Here is a 17,329-nt window from a genome sequence, read left to right as displayed (position 1 = left end):
CAACTACAGTGAAACATGTTATTTTTAAATAAAAATAACTTTGCAATCGTGACTGTTTCATTTTCAATACAAACAAAAATCATAATTTTAACTGCAATTAAAATTTTTTCTGAAAATACAAAAAACGTCGTTAAAAATTGGATGACTGGAATGCTATGATTTTTATTAACTGCAGGAAGAACATTTCCTGTAATGTCCAGTATAAGTTTCATGACCGTTGCTACAATGGTGCCAAGTAACAAAACTGTCGGTACAGGGCATTCCAATCCTCCGTAGTTGAAAGTCTTCCTTGTGGCACACCCCTTTCATTTAGTATAATAACTAACACAATACTTTAGGGTTACACGGTAGCCTAAGCTCTATTGTATAAATAATTGGAAAACAATTTTAAGTTTTCGTATTTTGTTTTTAAATTTTATTATCAGTATTCTGTCAATTATTTACTGACTCAGTTTACATGAAATGTGTTTGGGTTACATGCTGCAGTGCAGGCTGTTCCAACCGAGCTCCATGGAGCCGGAGCGCTCCGGAGCGCTGACTCCCGCAGCTCGGAGCCGGCGTGGAGGGGGAAAGCGTACCCACTGCCCCCTGGCTGCATGCAGCCGCAACTGACGCAATAATCCGTGTTCAATGACAGCTATGACCAGCCGCGGGAGCCCTGTACCTCTATTGGGGAATACCTTTCTATTCACTGTGAGGGATGGTCGTCTGCAGTGTCTTGTATGTCATAAAGTATTTAATTCTGCGAAGAGGTACAATATACAACGACATTATACTCGTCTTCACGCAGCGCACTACGATCAGTTAGAAGACGTTGCACGTAGAGAACTGGTAGCCAGGCTTAAGAATGACATACCAGGAGACATAAGTTTAAAAACGGTTTCGTAATACGGAGGGTATCAAAACAAGCAACATAATTCGTGTTCTGTAATGCGTTTATAATTTTCAGGTGAACGAGAGCGGAGAAAACACTACTGAATCTGCAATTCAAGCAAGCTACAGGGTCGCTCACATCATTGTGACAAGTGGCAAGCCGTTTTCGGTGGGACCACTCGTAAAATCGTGAATGGTAGCAGTTGTAGAATGTTTGTTTCCAAGGGAGGTGCAGGCAATTGAAGGGGTTTGCTTGTCAAAGCAAACAATGTCTCGTCGAATCCTGGACATGGCAGTGAATTTAGAGACACAGTTCACGAAAAAGGCGCAGAGCTTTGTTGCATTTTCGCTAGCGCTTGACGAAAGCACCGCACATGCTGGGCTTGCAGTCTTTATTTATTTCCTGAACATCGTATTTCCTGGTGTAGCATGTCACCACGTCTTAGCAGCTAAGAGTATGAGGTTGTCGATCTTGTAAGACGCAGCTGGCACATCAGAACGCTTGCCTTGCCGCCTGCCTCAGCCAGCCGTGCCACATGCCGGCCCATTTGAATGGTCACAGCGAGCAACACGGCTCCCTGGAGCAGGGAGCGCTCCGCGGCTCACAACGGAGCCGACGACCTGGAACAGCCTGCTGCAGTGGAACCTGACGAGCTGAAATTAAAAAGAGATTTAACACGCTTCGCATATGAGTGATATGTTTTCATATGGTTCCAGCACTTCGACTGTCGAAACCACATACGGGTCATCCAGCCAATGGGTGACGGCACACGGCTCTACGTGTGTGGGACCAACGCGCACTTCCCCAAGGACTGGGTCATATACGTAAGTCACCTCTGTCTCTCATCAACAGCAAAACTGTCTAAATTAAACCTACTGCAGCGTAGTTTTCTTACCTCCTAGAATATAGCATTCATATAACAAGGTTTAATTTTTGGTAATACTGAAATACAAAGAAATAGTTTTTTCTTTATGCTGCTTTCTAATGTATTGTAGAGCTTACCTAATTTACGCTCTTCACTAAATATCACGGTACAGAATTGTACTCAACCTCAGGAAGAGTTATATAGCCACAATAATAATGATAATAACAACAATATTAATAATGCTCCTCCATTCCGCTTTGGCGTGGTTCAATCGAGCTCGAAGTACTATCGCGTCATTGGCAACCACTGCCATTATTTGGATGCGGTGTGGTTGTGTGCGGGATCAGCAAACCACCCTTCTGTCCGTCTTCAGCTTTCCAGATCCCGGAGCTGCTACTTCCCATTGAAGCAGCTGCTCATTCGGCATCTAGAGGCTCAGTGCACTCAGTCTTCTCGCCAAGAAAAAAATCCCTGGCAGTTCCATTGAACCGAACCCGAGTCGTCCTCATGATAGTCAGCCGCGCTGGCCATTCAGAGACAGAGACGGACTCTGGATGACTTACGGAAATAAAAAAAATGGCAACATAACACGGCTAAGGTAGCAAAAATTATGATCATTAGCGTTTGATACAGATTAATTACAACTTTTGACTTCTTACTTTTCATAATTAGTGAACCTAAATGAAATTATGACTGTATCATGTTGCAAACAATTTAGAGACCTTTCCAAGAGAAAAATTCAGAGCCGTTAAAACGAACTGAGCTCATACCTGTTCTATGCGCGTGACCTGGCATTTTAAAAAGCGTGAGAAAAATTCCATGAATACAAGATACACTTACATCCGAAACGTTTCTTCTTCCACGCCAACAGACAGGGGAAAGTAATTAATTTCCTATCCTTGACCATGGTTCGGGACAGAGAACAAAAGTACGCGACAATATAGATAAAAATACGGGTTGTAAGAGAATTTATTAATAGTACAACAATTGGCGAAATGCAATGCCTTTTTTGGAATAGCTATCAAGATATGATAGCCTTCGTCGTCTAGAAGTTAATATTTCAAGCTAATAAGACGAAGGCCCCCCCCATGAACCATGGACCTTGCCGTTGGTGGGGAGGCTTGCGTGCCTCAGCGATACAGATAGCCGTACCGTAGGTGCAACCACAACGGAGGGGTATCTGTTGAGAGGCCAGACAAACGTGTGGTTCCTGAAGAGGGGCAGCAGCCTTTTCAGTAGTTGCAAGGGCAACAGTCTGGATGATTGACTGATCTGGCCTTGTAACAATAACCAAAACGGCCTTGCTGTGCTGGTACTGCGAACGGCTGAAAGCAAGGGGAAACTACAGCCGTAATTTTTCCCGAGGGCATGCAGCTTTACTGTATGATTACATGATGATGGCGTCCTCTTGGGTAAAATATTCCGGAGGTAAAATAGTCCCCCATTCGGATCTCCGGGCGGGGACTACTCAAGAGGATGTCGTTATCAGGAGAAAGAAAACTGGCGTTCTACGGATCGGAGCGTGGAATGTCAGATCCCTTAATCGGGCAGGTAGGTTAGAAAATTTAAAAAGAGAAATGGATAGGTTGAAGTTAGATATAGTGGGAATTAGTGAAGTTCGGTGGCAGGAGGAACAAGACTTCTGGTCAGGTGACTACAGGGTTATAAACACAAAATCAAATAGGGGTAATGCAGGAGTAGGTTTAATAATGAATAGGAAAATAGGAATGCGGGTAAGCTACTACAAACAGCATAGTGAACGCATTATTGTGGCCAAGATAGATACGAAGCCCACACCTACTACAGTAGTACAAGTTTATATGCCAACTAGCTCTGCAGATGACGAAGAAATTGAAGAAATGTATGATGAAATAAAACAAATTATTCAGATTGTGAAGGGAGACGAAAATTTAATAGTCATGGGTGACTGGAATTCGAGTGTAGGAAAAGGGAGAGAAGGAAACATAGTAGGTGAATATGGATTGGGGGACAGAAATGAAAGAGGAAGCCGCCTGGTAGAATTTTGCACAGACCACAACATAATCATAACTAACACTTGGTTTAAGAATCATGAAAGAAGGTTGTATACATGGAAGAACCCTGGAGATACTAAAAGGTATCAGATAGATTATATAATGGTAAGACAGAGATTTAGGAACCAGGTTTTAAATTGTAAGACATTTCCAGGGGCAGATGTGGACTCTGACCACAATCTATTGGTTATGACCTGTAGATTAAAACTGAAGAAACTGCAAAAAGGTGGGAATTTAAGGAGATGGGACCTGGATAAACTAAAAGAACCAGAGGTTGTACAGAGATTCAAGGAGAGCATAAGGGAGCAATTGACAGGAATGGGGGAAATAAATACAGTAGAAGAAGAATGGGTAGCTTTGAGGGATGAAGTAGTGAAGGCAGCAGAGGATCAAGTAGGTAAAAAGACGAGGGCTAGTAGAAGTCCTTGGGTAACAGAAGAAATATTGAATTTAATTGATGAAAGGAGAAAATATAAAAATGCAGTAAGTGAAACAGGCAAAAAGAAATACAAACGTCTCAAAAATGAGATCAACAGGAAGTGCAAAATGGCTAAGCAAGGATGGCTAGAGGACAAATGTAAGGATGTAGAGGCCTATCTCACTAGGGGTAAGATAGATACCGCCTACAGGAAAATTAAAGAGACCTTTGGAGATAAGAGAACGACTTGTATGAGTATCAAGAGCTCAGATGGAAACCCAGTTCTAAGCAAAGAAAGGAAAGCAGAAAGGTGGAAGGAGTATATAGAGGGTCTATACAAGGGGGATGTACTTGAGGACAATATTATGGAAATGGAAGAGGATGTAGATGAAGATGAAATGGGAGATACGATACTGCGTGAAGAGTTTGACAGAGCACTGAAAGACCTGAGTCGAAACAAGGCCCCCGGAGTAGACAATATTCCATTGGAACTACTGACGGCCGTGGGAGAGCCAGTCCTGACAAAACTCTACCATCTGGTGAGCAAGATGTATGAAACAGGCGAAATACCCTCAGACTTCAAGAAGAATATAATAATTCCAATCCCAAAGAAAGCAGGTGTTGACAGATGTGAAAATTACCGAACTATCAGCTTAATAAGTCACAGCTGCAAAATACTAACACAAATTCTTTACAGACGAATGGAAAAACTAGTAGAAGCCAACCTCGGGGAAGATCAGTTTGGATTCCGTACAAACACTGGAACACGTGAGGCAATGCTGACCTTACGACTTATCTTAGAAGAAAGATTAAGGAAAGGCAAACCTACGTTTCTAGCATTTATAGACTTAGAGAAAGCTTTTGACAATGTTGACTGGAATACTCTCTTTCAAATTCTGAAGGTGTCAGGGGTAAAATACAGGGAGCGAAAGGCTATTTACAATTTGTACAGAAACCAGATGGCAGTTATAAGAGTCGAGGGATATGAAAGGGAAGCAGTGGTTGGGAAGGGAGTAAGACAGGGTTGTAGCCTCTCCCCGATGTTGTTCAATCTGTATATTGAGCAAGCAGTAAAGGAAACAAAAGAAAAATTCGGGGTAGGTATTAAAATTCATGGAGAAGAAATAAAAACTTTGAGGTTCGCCGATGACATTGTAATTCTGTCAGAGACAGCAAAGGACTTGGAGAGCAGTTGAATGGAATGGACAGTGTCTTGAAAGGATGATATAAGATGAACATCAACAAAAGCAAAACAAGGATAATGGAATGTAGTCTAATTAAGTCGGGTGATGCTGAGGGAATTAGATTAGGAAATGAGGCACTTAAAGTAGTAAAGGAGTTTTGCTATTTGGGGAGCAAAATAACTGATGATGGTCGAAGTAGAGAGGATATAAAATGTAGGCTGGCAATGGCAAGGAAAGCGTTTCTGAAGAAGAGAAATTTGTTAACATCCAGTATTGATTTAAGTGTCAGGAAGTCATTTCTGAAAGTATTCGTATGGAGTGTAGCCATGTATGGAAGTGAAACATGGACAATAAATAGTTTGGACAAGAAGAGAATAGAAGCTTTCGAAATGTGGTGCTACAGAAGAATGCTGAAGATTAGATGGGTAGATCACATAACTAATGAGGAAGTATTGAATAGGATTGGGGAGAAGAGAAGTTTGTGGCACAACTTGACCTGAAGAAGGGATCGGTTGGTAGGACATGTTCTGAGGCATCAAGGGATCACCAATTTAGTATTGGAGGGCAGCGTGGAGGGTAAAAATCGTAGAGGGAGACCAAGAGATGAATACACTAAGCAGATTCAGAAGGATGTAGGTTGCAGTAGGTACTGGGAGATGAAAAAGCTTGCACAGGATAGAGTAGCATGGAGAGCTGCATCAAACCAGTCTCAGGAGTGAAGACCACAACAACAACAAGACGAAGGTACTACGTTTGGTTCAAAAATGGTTCAAATGGCTCTGAGCACTATTTGACTTTACATCTCAGGTCATCAGTCCCCTAGAACTTAGAACTACTTAAACCTAACTAACCTAAGGACATCACACACATCCATGCCCGAGGCAGGATTCGAACCTGCGACCGTAGCGGTCGCGCGGTTCCAGACTGATGCGCTTAGAACCGCTCGCCCACCAGCGGCCGGCACTACGTTTGGTTTCCTACCTCATTTGCTGTCTTGGAAAAGTCTGGAACATCTTTCACTAAAACTCACGGGAGAGTCTAGCTTGGAGAAATTTTGGTACTACATTACTACGGAAGATAAAAGCACAGAAACGTCAGGATTACTATGATTAGTATGCAAGATGTTTGGTGGAAACGATAACGTATTAAACTGATCAACTAGGTAATAAATGTAACAGAGAAGAAGAAAAAACACAGCCTCAGCTGCGAGAGAGAGGAGGGAAACATACTAATGCTGAAAATGGACCTATTCATGGGCCTGAGAGAAGACTCACTAACAAGTCAGCTAACGACAACTCTATGCAACTGAAAGAGATAATTTGTATTTATAAGTCTTTTGGTTTTAATTGCATATCTCACGTATAAGAATTAATACGCTAGCACGTTGACAAACGTAGAAGGGAGTTTCTGTTTTACTGTTTGTTACTAATTCAGGAAACGTGAGGGAAAAATAATGCGAGACAAAAAATTAACAATGCTAGCTGCTTCGCTGAAAATGTCGATCAGATTACTTTTTAAGAGGACTAACAAAAGTAGCCAACTACACTGTCCGTCAAAAAAAAAAAAAAATCTAAGAATAATAATTTTAAGCTCACCACAGGAAAGGAAGAAACGGGATGAAACTTCATAACTTGAGCATGTATTTGTTTTTATTTCAGTGATTACATAATCGAGCCACATTTAACAGACAACTTAGCAGTATGAAGCCTCATATCAGTGTGACGTAGCAGCCTCACTGGTCTGGATACAGGCACTGATTGGACAGGGAAGGATGGGACTTTGATGGCTACGGAAGAGCGTCAACATCACGCATTGCCGTGTATGGATGAGCATTGTTGTGTTGCCAATGGCACCGATATACTACCGCCTTAGAAGTAACACGTCAGGTCGTTGGACGCACCGTCGTGTCGTTCGTGTCCCCCCCAGTTACTGTCAGCCGTGACCCGACGGCATAGCAGATGGCCCCCCTCACCATGACACCTGGAAAAGCAGCACTGTGCCTCTCCAGAACACGGGGAGGCGGGACCTCCACCGACGTCTCGCCACTTTCGCCGACGATGATCATACGGAGTAGTGCAGGTCCGCGATACGTCTCTGAACATAGCGTCACGCCATGCCTCCCTGTCTAGACAGCACTCCAAATGCAGCAGTTTGTGTTGTTAACGGCAGCCTTCGGTTGGAATGGTAATTCCCTAGTCCAACCGCTGCTATTCTCAGAGCAGTGGCGCGGAATGGAGTAGAATGTTGCAGGGAATCGCCGGCCCTTGTGGCCGAGCGGTTTTAGGCGGTTCAGTCTGGAATCGCGCGACCGCTACGGTCGCAGGTTCGAATCTTGCCTCGGGAATGGATGTGTGTGATGTCCTGAAGTTAGTTAGGTTTAAGTAGTTCTAAGTTCTAGGGGACTGATGACATCAGATGTAAAGTCCCATAGTGCTCTGAGCCATTTGAACCATTTGCAGGAAATCTGTTACTTCTTCCCGAATGGCAGCATCAGGTGTGTAGGGGTTACGATGTGGTTGGTATAGTTACAGCACGGCTATGTGGCCGGACGACTGCTACGCCTGCCCTCACTTTCCCATCCAGGCCAACATCGTGGCCACTGTCACGTTCGAATAGCCCATAAATCTGGACACTGGTATATCACAATAGTCGGCCAAATGGAGATAAACAAGCAGTGAAGCCTTTTACAAACTCTGTGAGCTGCTGTCTCACACGAGTATATGACTACAGTGTCATTCACAATGATTATTCAACGTCTGACGCTGTTGACACCTCTTGCATACTATGCCCAGTAACAGCACGACTAATGAACCTTGATGGGCATTCTACCAGTCACATATAGCTGCCACTCTAATCATTTGCGTACCGGCCAATGACGTCTACGGGTATGAAGCTACATTGACACACGGCCAGGTCTTCTCTATGATTCACATTTCTATGGGCAGTGCACTTTACAAAGAAGCTACGTCTATAAAGGCGGCGGTGGAGAGCGAAAGGAAGATTGAAAAATGAAAATTAGGACCTTAAAAGGTATTGAAAAAGTAAAAAGAAAAAGTAACAGCAAACCGGTGCTTCATAAAACTAGTGAAGTTACATCGCAAGGTTTCCATCATGCACGATTTCAAACGAAATTTCCTTACTTTGCTGCCTCAGAGAAACATATGTGAGTTTTCTCTAAGGAAGACTATTCACATTATGTTTTTCATTCGTGGCCCCAGTCAGTCATGTCGTACGTCTTTACTCTTTTTTATTATAATTTTTGGCCGAATCAGATACCGATAACAACTAGCACCAGCTGGCGTTAGTTGTAGCAGCCGTCCTCCAGTGACCTAGACCAGAAAATGGCTTAATGTGGGCCAAAGCGGATGTCAACGCTAAACATAAAACGTGTTGTCGACTGTCCTGCGACAAAAATAGCTCCTTTATATATGATTTTCATTTTCTCAATAAAACAGTATATTCTACGTGATAGAAGACATATGGCCACCCCTATGTAAATCAGAACTGACCACTTGATGTCGCGCAGAACCCCTAGTATTAAAGGAGGCCAGTTGCATCGTGTTGTCCATAGAGAAGCAATAACAGTATAATCAGGTTGGATGTCACCTGAGTTGCTTTTTAACCCTTCTAAAGCTGCCCAAGTTAATTCTTGGTGACGTGATTATGAACTCGAAACGCGAAGAAACAACTATGGCTGAAGCAAGACCATGCGGATCTCATGTAGTAACGGACGGGAACCGTCGAGCATTCTGGAGAGTGGCATCACGTGAAATCAGCCTTGAGCTCCAAAGTACCACCAGTAGTGCAGCCTGCACGGTTACTGTGTTACAAAAAAATAAGGTTCAGTGGTCGAGGAGCTACTCATAAGCCACTCATTTCCGTAGTCACTCCCAATCGATGCTTGAGGTGGTTTGTAAAGCGCAGACAGTGAATATTGGATGACTGAAAACGACTGAATTGGAGTGATGAATCACGCTAAACCGTGTGGCAGTCCGATGGAAGGGTTTGGGTTGCCACTGCATATAGCGTTGTGTACTGCGTGCAGTAGAGGAACAGTTCGAAAATGGTGACTGTTTGTACCAACATGAGAATTCTACAATATTGTAGAATATTATATCCATGTCGTGCGTTTTTCTTCATTCATAATGTATAAAATAATCTACTACGAAGAGACGGAACAGTCAATTAATACATTTCTTGTAGTTAACTTACATCTACATCCACATCTATGTGATTACTCTGCAGTTCACAGCTAAGTGCCTGGCAGAGAGTTCATGGAACCACTTTGAAGTCATTTCTCTACCGTCACACTCTCGAACAGCGAGCGGGAAAAACGAAAAACTAAAACTTTCTGTGCGAGCTCTGACTTCTCTTATTTTGTTATGTATATGGACGCCAAAAAAATATTTTCACACTCTGAGGAGCCGCTTGGTGATTCAAATTTAATGAGAATGTCTTGTGGCACCGAAAAACACATTTGTTTTAATGATTGCCACCACAAATCAGGCGTCACACTCGTGGCGCTCTCTCGTCTATCGGCAGTACAAACCGAGCTGCCTTTTTTGAAGTTTTTCAGTTTCCTCCGTCGACCATATATGATACGGATCCCAAGCCACACAACCATATTCCAGAAGAGGACGTACATGTGTGTAGGAAATCTCTTTAGTAGACCTGCTGAATTTTCTTTTCTGCAAATAAATTCTAGTCTTTGGTTTTTCCTTGTGCACAACGGTACCCATGTCATCGTTCGAATTTAAGTTATTCGTAATTGTAATCCCTAAATGTTTAGTTGAATTTACAGCCGTTAGATCTGTGCAGTTTATCGTGTGACAGAAATTCAGTGTATTCCATTTGGCCTCATTTGGATGACTTCACAATTTCCACTTTTTTGAGTCATCTGCCACTTTTCGCACCACACAGATACATTGTCTCAATCGTTTTGCAATTTGTTTTGATCATCTGATGACTTTATTAAAAAGTAAATGACACCACCATCTGAAAACAGTCCAAGAGTGTTACTCAGATGTCTCGTAAATCGTTTATTTATATCAGAAAGAGCAGATGGCCTGTAACACTTCGTTGGCGAACGCCAATTGTTACTTCTGTTTTACTCGATAACTTTCCGTGCATGATAATACACAGTGATCCAATTCTGTAAACAAATTTTTCAAGTTGCTAAAGGCGACGGGCTTCAGTGATATTACAAGTGGCGTACACAGTCTGATGTGCGTGTCTTCATTCAGAATTTATACGACAGGTATTGAAGATAACGCATCAATATGCTGTCGGTTGCTCAAAAAGGAATACTTTACTCAGCAACAAAGATCTTTGATCTCCCAACAACATGAAGTGTCTGGCAGGTAGCAGATCAAGTTTTAAATCTAGCTTAAAATCATTTGTTTTGGACAACTCCTTCTATTCTATGGAGGAGTTTCTGTTTCAGCTCTGGTAAAAAAAATAAAAAAATAAAAAAAATTGTACCTCTAAATGTAGTTGCACGCGTAGGATTAAAATTTCAGTAACATTAATGTTAGCTGTATATATATCTTGTAATCTGACTTGTTTCACATCATATCGATGAAATAATCGTGAAAATGATCTACGGAACATAACGTAACCAAACCAAACTATCAACTGTTACATGAGTAGCGATAGGTCATACAAGAATGACTTTAAAATGTAGCACTCATAATTTTCCAGAGGTACATTAGAAGAATATCCAACTCCCTCTTTCATTTAAATATGAAAGAAAACGTAATGCGATACTTAGTAAAGCCATGTTACTCTTACCGGTTCAAGACATAAGTCTTGGTTAAATCTGAAAATATGGACTGGGCAATGAAGGAGTTGGGCTGTAGCTGGTCGCTCGAGCTGTAGAAGCTGTTTCCTAACTCAAAACGACTGCGTGACCTGCATGTCCAACGCAAAAGCCATAGATTACCATCGGCCACGCAAATATCTTTTAATAGAGATCTCAGCCCTCGCGTGACCGTGTAATTAAACGTCGCACAACAGAAATTTCAGTGTCGCTCCCGATTTTTCGCTTTCTGGGAACCATTAAGGTTTATTTGAGTCCCTATACATACACACTTGTACAGTCATGACGTAAGTTCTGTAAAACGTGTGTAGAGGATAATAACATCGCAGATCAAGTTGTGTGAACATAAACTTTGAACGATGAAGTTTCTTTAATTTTACATCACACTGGCACCATCATTTCAGTCGATACACAGTTACGAGCATCAGATGACATTTAGTGATTACAAAACGTACTCTAGAACATAAACACGTGTTACTTCTTACGTGTTTCATTATTCTCTTTACGTTTTAGCCGCAACGTCAATGTTTCACTTCGAACTGATTTCTTCTCAGCATGTTCAACAGCCTCGAGAACTTCAAAGAAGGACATACTCACATCCACCAGAGTTTTTACTAAAAATAAGTACATTATTTAGCACTACTAGCCAATGCCGAGGTTTAACTTATTTTCAAGTGACAAAATGTTAAGTGGACACATTCTCTTAGGAAGTATTTGTATTTAATTTCACATGTCATGTGCAAATATATATGACGTATGACATTTAGCGCGTAGAATGTTCAAAAATTCGATGCCTAGACTGACTGATATTGCGACGGAGATAACAACAAATACACTGGGTGTAGAAAAATAATGTGTAAACACTTCAAAACTGAATGTTTCCTTAAATAAAGGAGACGGAAATCATTTTTTGCTGAACAATAATTCAGAAGGTAGTGAAAAGCTTAATAAGGCTTCAATTTGTTTGGGATTGGAAATAAATATGGCGTTATCGTTTGAAGAACCGAAGTGTGTGCTAAAATGTTACTGGAAAACAGTGAATATAAGTGACATTCGACGACACTGGAGATTTGAATTTGGGACGCCACCACCTTTTCAAGTAACAGTTAGAAGAATTCGATGTAAGTTTGAAGTGAACGGAAGATGCGTGATGTGAACAAGGAAGGAAGCGGAGGAAAGAGACGTTCAAAAGGCAGCGGAAGTATTGCTGCTGTGATGCATGCGTACACGCAATCCCCAAAAAATTCTGTGTAACAGTGCTCTCTTCGAGACTAGGATCAGCGAAGTCAGTGTTCACAGAATTTTTCGGACTCTGAGATGGAAGTCTTACATTCAAACACTTCTTCATGCTCTGAACTAGGATGATCCCTACAGGCGAACTGAATTTTGAGGGTGGGCCATCTACATACGTGAAGAAGATGAATGAATGCTATGAATATCTCATTATTTGGTCGGACGAAGCGCCCTTTAAACTTAGCGGAACAATTAACAGCAATAATTTCATGTATTGGGCTACTGGAAATTCATACGTAACTGAAGAAAGAATTGTAAACCCACTCTGTACTTAACGTCAGCAAATTTCTCAGTTGCACATTTCCTTCGAGATATACAGGGTGTTACAAAAGGTACGGCCAAACTTTCAGGAAACATTCCTCACACACAAATAAAGAAAAGATGTCATGTGGACATGTGTCCGGAAACGCTTAATTTCCATGTTAGAGCTCATTTTAGTTCGTCAGTGTGTACTGTACTTCCTCGATTCACCGCCAGTTGGCCCAATTGAAGGAAGGTAATGTTGACTTCGGCGCTTGTGTTGACATGCGACTCATTGCTCTACAGTACTAGCATCAAGCACATCAGTACGTAGCATCAACAGGTTAGTGTTCATCATGAACGTGGTTTTGCAATCAGTGCAATGTTTACAAATGCGGAGTTGGCAGATGCCCATTTGATGTATGGATTAGCACGGGGCAATAGCCGTGCCCCCGGTACGTTTGTATCGAGATAATTTCCAGAACGAAGGTGTCCCGACAGGAAGACGTTCGAAGCAATTGATCTGCGTCTTAGGGAGCACGGAACATTCCAGCCTATGACTCGCGACTTGGGAAGACCTAGAACGACGAGGATACCTGCAATGGGCGAGGCAATTCTTCGTGCAGTTGACGATAACCCTGATGTCAGCGTCAGAGAAGTTGCTGCTGTACAAGGTAACGTTGACCACGTCACTGTTGGGAGAGTGCTACGGGAGAACCAGTTGTTTCCGTACCATGTACAGCGTGTGCAGGCACTATCAGCATCTGACTGGCCTCCACGGGTACACTTCTGCGAATGGTTCATCCGACAATGTGTCAATCCTCATTTCAGTGGAAATGTTCTCTTTGCGGATGAGGCATCATTCCAACGTGATCAAAAGGTACTTTTTCACAATCAACATGTGTGGGCTGACGAGAATCCGCACGCAACTGTGCAATCACGTCATCAACATAGATTTTCTGTGAACGTTTGGGCAGGCATTATTGGTGATGCCTTGATTGGGCCCCATGTTCTTCCACCTACGCTCAATGGAGCACGTTATCATGATTTCATACGGGATATTCTACCTGTGCTGCTAGAACATGTGCCTTTACAAGTACGACACAACATGTGGTTCATGCACGATGGAGCTCCTGCACATTTCAGTAGAAGTGTTCGTACGCTTCACGACAACAGATTCGGTGACCGATGGATTGGTAGAGGCGGACCAATTCCATGGCCTCCACGCTCTCCTGACCTCAACCCACTTGACTTTCATTTATGGGGACATTTGAAAGCTCTTGTCTACGCAACCCCGATACCAAATGTAGAGACTCTTCGTGCTCGTATTGTGGACGGCTGTGATACAATACGCCATTCTCCAGGGCTGCATCAGCGCATCAGGGATTCCATGCGACGGAGGGTGGATGCATATATCCTCGCTAACGGAGGACATTTTGAACATTTCCTGTAACAAAGTGTTTCAAGTCACGCTTTTACGTTCTGTTGCTGTGTGTTTCCATTCCATGATTAATGTGATTTGAAGAGAAGTAATAAAATGAGCTCTAACATGGAAAGTAAGCGTTTCCGGACACATGTCCACATAATATATTTTCTTTCTTTGTGTGTGAGGAATGTTTCCTGAAAGTTTGGCCGTACCTTTCTGTAACACCCTGTATATGATGAAGAGGAAGTGCTGTTGATCACCCAGCTTGATCGATGGATTTGGACCATTTATGTGGAACAAGTGAAGAGCACAGTGCACGACACAAAACCACAATCTCAGGATGATCTAAGAGAGAAAACTGATCTAGCCTACGATGCTATTCAATTCGAAACAGCGCAGTTGGTATTTGGCTTTGTTATAAGCCGTTGTTAGTGATGTATTACTGTGGAAGGAGATTATTTTGAGCATTCCCACCTTAAGATGATCTTCAGTCTACATTATTCCGAAAACATTTATTTCCTATCTGCTTTAGTTAAAGAGGTATTCAGTTTCAAACAATGTATACATTATTTGGGACATCCTTTACTTCATGAAGCAACCAGGTATCGGAAACTGATATTCAGTTGATCTGAAGAACGTAGTGTTGTGACGTCCTAACTTTCTCAGTGAGCCACAATTGCAGTAACCATGCGGGGCGGCATCGTGGCTACTATTTGCATGGGCCTTACGTGCTGCCTCCCCTAGTCATACGACCGGTGTGCAGACCGCTCCTGCAAGAGCACCTGCCGGCGCTACTGGAGGACATTCCCCTACACACAACACGGAGGATGTCCATCAAGAGTGATGGGACACCGCGGCACTTTACAGAACCAGTACGTGCATTATTAATCCGTACTACAAGCAATCGGTCAGGGAGCACTGCGCATTAGCCTGAAAGATCCTGGAAACCTCAATCAATCAAACATTCTTCTCTGAGGCTGCATGAAAACCGAAATGTATTCTACCATATGCTCTCAATGTAGGAATTAGTTGCAACAATTCTTAGCAGTCGCACGTATACTCTTGAAACTGTGAACACATGTTCGGGACATGTGTGCCAACATAATAAAAAAAAAGCGGACCTGGGTGGCCGAGCGGTTGAAAATTTAATTACAAACACAAAATAGTCAAATAAAATATGAAATTCACTACAACTTCACGAAAATGTACGTGGTTTTTTCCACTATAATACCTCTCAAGGTCATATAAATTAAATAATATGACCAGTGATGAAGAAAATGTAGATTAAAAATCAACTTTGAGTAGGAGTCGAACCGTCGCCTCTTACACGTCCGGCTCACGACGGAGCTGGAACGCTAACCACTTTCTTTTATTGTCCGTTGAAGTTCGTTGTTCATCTTTTCACTCAGTTTTTTTTATAAACCCCTTGATCACCATGAACTCTGGCACTGAGCACCTATGCACAGATACATCAGTTACATAATTGACGCGTATAACTTCGCCTACGATTTTCTCGAAATTGCCAGACTATTGTTTCAATGGCCCACTAAAGGCGTACAACGTTCGAAGTAAATCCTTAATCCCAAAGCTGTGACCTCCTCTTGGTAGTAGAACAACTGTGCTGTAATCCAATTTACGATTTCCTGAGGATATTATTTTTGTTCAGGTGACACACTATTCTAGACTTGCGTGGCTTCGGTCGTTGTAGACTACAATGTGGAAGATCTTCTACTTTCGGCTTCAAGCGGGGTGCAAGTCCCTTGGAAGGCATTTCCGGTCGTATGTCGGTATGACATTTTCTGCATCTTATTCTCTCAGTTCGCCTGCATATAGCAAAATCGCCCTGTATACAGTCTGCGTTGCAGCACACTTGGTTAAGCTACGCCTCCTCGCTACAGGCGAACCTGACGCACCTGTCGCGGCGCGACCACGTGCCCGGCGTGGGCACGGGCGTGGCCAAGTGCCCGTACGACCCGGCTGACAACTCGACGGCGGTGTGGGTGGAGCGCGGCAACCCGGGCGGCCTGCCGGGCCTCTACAGCGGCACCAACGCCGAGTTCACCAAGGCCGACACCGTCATCTTCCGCACAGACCTGCACAACCTCACCACCGGCCGCCGCGAGTTCTCCTTCAAGAGGACCCTCAAGTACGACTCCAAGTGGCTCGACAGTGAGTACTACCACCTACCTCTCTCTACACATTCAGCTTTCCTATTCATTTCCTCTTTGCTTGCATAGTACTTCAAATCTTCTCAAATTTTTATTCTGTGGTGTCATTCGTCAATATTTTAAAAAATGTGTTTAAGTACATGATGAGTTTGAAGTACCTTATTAGATACGCTGGTCGTTAGAAGAACACTAATACTGAATGTTATTTAATTTGTAGCAGGAGAGAATGTACTGCATGAAGACTAGAGAACCTAGGAACACAAGGTGTTTCCTGGTTGGTGTTACACTCTGCTCACCGATTTTAGAATCACATTAAGCAATGTGCACTAGAGACCGCCATGACAGTTTCCAACATTTTCTACTGTTTTGGTTGCTGTGAGGCATGAGGTTGTACGAGGGCTATTCGGAAACTAAGGTCCAGTGGCATGTGAAATGGAAAACACAGTGAAAATATTGATGAATGAACGGTGAATTTACTTTCAAAACCTTTTCGAATTTATTTTATTTACTAGCGATTCATCAACAACATTAACACATTTAATTACACTATGTGAGCGTGGAAGTAGTTGCCAGTGGGTAACTGATGAAAACAAATTAAATTTCTTTCACAAATGGAAATTTTATTCCTAAAAGTACTCCTTTTCTTTTTTTCTTAACAGATTTAAAATTATAATCAGAAAGCACCCTCTAAATATCAAGTTACAATTTATTCAGAGGCAGAAAGAACAAATTTTCACAGTATGAGCTTTCGGGCTGAGAACCTTGCCGCTCCCTTTTGACACGGCCGTAGTCACGACTGCTCACAACAACGTCTGTAAGACTACACTGGTGCAAATCTGCAACACACCAGATTACTTTAAACTAAAAATTTTAACAACTCACACAAGCACATAAACTATGCACCCCGTAGGAGGGATGGAAATGGTACAAAACACTAACATTAGAAAAATTAACTTGCCACCGAAGGTACAGCTTGATTTAGAAAAAGAAAAAAAAACTCTTACGGTGGA

The 17,329-nt window shown here is 42.5% G+C and overlaps 1 protein-coding gene across 1 annotated transcript in view; it reads left to right on the top strand.

The window, feature by feature from the left end:
- The window catches only part of LOC126412398 (semaphorin-2A-like), a 425,849-nt gene that overhangs the window by 309,264 nt on the left and 99,256 nt on the right, over positions 1 to 17,329 (top strand). Inside the window, exons 5-6 of the mRNA XM_050081975.1 lie at positions 1,591 to 1,698; positions 16,050 to 16,320. Coding sequence (XP_049937932.1) covers positions 1,591 to 1,698; positions 16,050 to 16,320 — 379 coding nt within the window. The remainder of the gene's footprint in view (positions 1 to 1,590; positions 1,699 to 16,049; positions 16,321 to 17,329) is intronic.

This window comes from Schistocerca serialis, chromosome 7 (assembly GCF_023864345.2).
Source record: "Schistocerca serialis cubense isolate TAMUIC-IGC-003099 chromosome 7, iqSchSeri2.2, whole genome shotgun sequence".
Lineage (NCBI taxonomy): Eukaryota > Metazoa > Arthropoda > Insecta > Orthoptera > Acrididae > Schistocerca > Schistocerca serialis.
This window is presented reverse-complemented; position numbering and strand designations above follow the sequence as displayed.